The following is a 3562-nucleotide window of genomic DNA, read 5'->3' as shown; positions in this document are numbered from 1 at the left end:
CTTTATTGTGGCTTTTCCTCGCTGTGTGTGGGTTTGTACAGGTGGCTTGTCAAGGTTTCCTGGTTAGGGAAGCTTGTGTCGGTGTTCTGATGGGTGGAGCTGTATTTCTTCTCTTTGTTCAGTCGTGCTCCTTTCGAAGAGTTGGATTGCTTTTCTGGGTGCCTGATGTCCTCTGCCGGCATTCAGAAGTTGTTTTGTGGAATTTACTTGACGTTTAAATGCTCTTTTGATGAATTTGTGGGGGAGAAAGTGTTCTTCCCGTCCTACTCCTCCGCCATCTTGGCTCCTCCTCCAAAGCGCCGCCAGTATGGGAACTCAGCTCCAGGGGCCACCAGGTCAGTCTCTCTATTGCCCAATTCCAGCCCTCTGCCCACGCTTTGGCAGCTACAGCCACGGAGTCTGTATCTCATTTTTAACAGATGCTATTTTTTTTCAGAAAAAGAAATTTAATGATACAGAAGTCATTTCTAAGACATTATGATCATTCATGTCACCATTGTTTGCAACAGCTCCAAACTGAAAACCACTCAACTCTCCCTCCATAGTAGAATGAATTTATAAATTGGGGTGTATTCACATAATGGAATACTGCACAGCAATGAAAATGAACAGGCAATAACTATATGCAATAATATGGATGAATTTCATAGACACAGTGTTGAGCCAAAAAAGAAAAAAGAGGGCATACCATATGCTTTGACTTAAGTAGAGCACAAAAGCACAGTGTTAGAAGTTAGTATGGTGTTTACTGTTAGAGGCAGGTAGAAACTGGAAGGGAACCCCAGAGGGCTTCTGAGTTGTTCGTCTTGTTCTGATGATTGATCTGGTTGCTGGTCACAGGTGCGTGATCTCTCTGTAAAATTTCATCTTGCTGTACATTTATGCTGGGATTCCCTGGTGGCTCAGATGGTAAAGAGTCTGCCCGCATTGTGGGAGACCTGAGTTCAATCCCTGGGTCCGCAAGATCCTCTGGAGAAGGAAATGGCAACCTACTCCAGTATTCTTGCCTGGAGAATCCCATGGATGGAGGAGCCTGGCAGGCTACAGCCCATAGGGTCGCGAAGAATCGGACACGACTGAGTGAGTTCACACACTCACTCACTCACACATTTATGCTAATGCATGTTTTAATATTCATGTATACATTAATACAACACACAGCCCCCAATGATGGTCATTATCAATCACTTTTGGATCAAATTCTTGGTCTTCTAAGTTCTTTCATTGCTCTCCTCATCCAAGTAATAATTTAAGTGAGTTTCACAGTTTTAAAAAAAATTGGAAGAGTATTTTCACCATTTAAATTGTTTCTTAATTTTTCCTTTGTTTGAATTAGACAGCTCTCACTCCTTTTTTCTTCATCAAAACCCAGATTGTTAAAATACTTAAAGCATTATCACTTTTTATTTCTGAAGTTGGGGGTAGAATGTTAAATATCAAAAGTGAGGTTTCTTGTGTTTGTGAGGTTTAGAGAAGTCTCTGTTAAGATCCTTCATAATTTTTAGACTGGAGCTAGAATCACTTAATCCTACAAACCAAAAGGGCCTTGGGAACCCAGCCAGCTCAGTTGATCAACTTCACAGAGGACTGAAAACTGGGGTCTAGGGACCCTGAGTGCATTGCTCCCTGCCATGGTGCGCTCAGGACTAGAAGCAGGCATTCTCACTCTCACTGGGGAAAGCTCTTGACAATTCTGGGTATACTGGATGTTTCTCCATTATTGGGAAACTGTCTTTTCACACTGCAGATTGTTTTGAAATCAGACTTACGGTAATCAGAAATTCTGCCAAAGTGACATGTCAAATTGTAGAATAAATGTCAGATTAGACCAAATGACTCATTGGCTCTTTCTAATCTCTTCATGATAACACTTTTTCTTGCAACATGTAAAATGACCATGAGAAATAGAAATGAAAACACCTGACTCATTTGTGCCTTTATGTGTGATTGTACTGTCTGTTCAGGGTTTCCCTGGCAGCTCAGTAGTAAAGAATCTGCCTACCAACGCAGGAGACATGAATTTGGTCCCTGGATCAGAAAGATCCCCTGGAGAAGGAAATGACAACCTACTCCAGTATTCTTGCTTGGACAGAGGAGTCTGGTGGGCTGTAGTCCAAGGGGTTTCAAAAAGAGTCAGACATGACTTAGAGACTAAACAACAAAGACCTGTTCATCCTAGTGATTTTCAGCACCTAAGTATAACCACTTAACTTTATCCTCCAGATTTTTTTTTTTTTTTACAAATCTTGCTAGTGGTGTCCTTTCACATTTTTTAAACCTAAGTTGTGGGAATGGTTAAAAAGTTGATGGACAGGTGTTGAGGAAGGGGGAATTTAAATTTGATAAATTTTAAGTTACTGAACTGAATTTAGGAGTTTCTCTTTGGCTGACATTACCTGAGTTTGCTGTCAAAATAACTGCAGTATGCATCCATGTCTATTTCATACCTCTTTGCAAGGAGACCAAAGATACTGTGCAATGATTCCTTTGTGAAACAGCCTATTATTGGCATAGTTGTTTAGAAGATACTTTTCTGCAGGAATGATGTAGGCTTAAGACCCGAACAACACACAATATTGACCAGTTTAAACATTGATTGAATAGAAAAAGTGAGAGACTATATACTTACAATTTCATCTGTGAAATAATATTAAAGGATCAGCATTTGACTAGATTACTGAGTACTTTTCTGGGAAGAAGCAATTACTAGTGATAATAAATAAGACGGCACTCAGTGTTCTGTGGGGTTCTGATGTCAGTGGAAAATGAATTATTGGATGATCAGATCACATTATTATTGGAAGGACTTAAGTTACTTCTTGTGTTGATTTTAATCAAACCTTTCTGTTTGAATTAGATTAATGAGGATATTCCTGAAACAAAGATAAAGTTCACATCTGTGGAGAATCCTGAGAGTGACAGCGAGTTTTCAGATATCTCCTATTCATGTCAAGTGAGCTCAAAAGTCCCTTATGAGCTGCAAAAAGGACAAGCACTTATTACCTTTGAAAAAGAAGAAGGTATGACTAATGTTCAAAAACTTGACCGTGTTACCTTTAGAAAGCACTGGGACTTCCAAAGAGTTTTTGTAGATTTGGCCATTGCTTTAGAATTTTTATATCATTTTGTCTCATCCTCACAGGGGTGCCCTGAGGTAGATATGATTATCCCTGTTTTACAGACCAGAAAACAAGACTCTGAGATGTTGAGTGATTTGAACATGATCACTAGTGCAGAATATGAGCGCTCTAGAAAGCAAACCCATGTTGTGATGTCCAATAGCAGCATTTTTATACTACTCCTGCTACCTGCAAATGATAATACTAGTAATAATGTTTCAAGGTAGCAAAGCAGAGAGTTCTGACAGACATGATCTCATTTTATACTCACATGACTCTGTAAAAGTAATAAGATAGAGATACTATTTACATCATTAAGAAACCAGATTCACAGATGTTTAAGTGATTTACCTAAGTGCACAAGGCATGAGGGAGAAGGCAATGGCACCCCACTCCAGTACTCTTGCCTGGAAAATCCCATGGATGGAGGAGCCTAGTAGGCT

General features: G+C 39.8%; 1 protein-coding gene across 4 annotated transcripts in view; it reads left to right on the top strand.

Annotated features, from left to right (window-relative positions):
• The window catches only part of NMI (N-myc (and STAT) interactor), a 25284-nt gene that overhangs the window by 14423 nt on the left and 7299 nt on the right, over positions 1–3562 (top strand). For all 4 annotated transcript variants that reach the window (XM_010839969.1, XM_010839968.1, XM_010839967.1 and 1 more), the window contains one exon: positions 2858–3020. In XM_010839969.1, coding sequence (XP_010838271.1) covers positions 2858–3020 — 163 coding nt within the window. The remainder of the gene's footprint in view (positions 1–2857; positions 3021–3562) is intronic.

This window comes from Bison bison, unplaced genomic scaffold (genome assembly GCF_000754665.1).
Source record: "Bison bison bison isolate TAMUID 2011002044 unplaced genomic scaffold, Bison_UMD1.0 scf7180017864139, whole genome shotgun sequence".
NCBI classification, from domain to species: Eukaryota; Metazoa; Chordata; class Mammalia; order Artiodactyla; family Bovidae; genus Bison; species Bison bison.
This window is presented reverse-complemented; position numbering and strand designations above follow the sequence as displayed.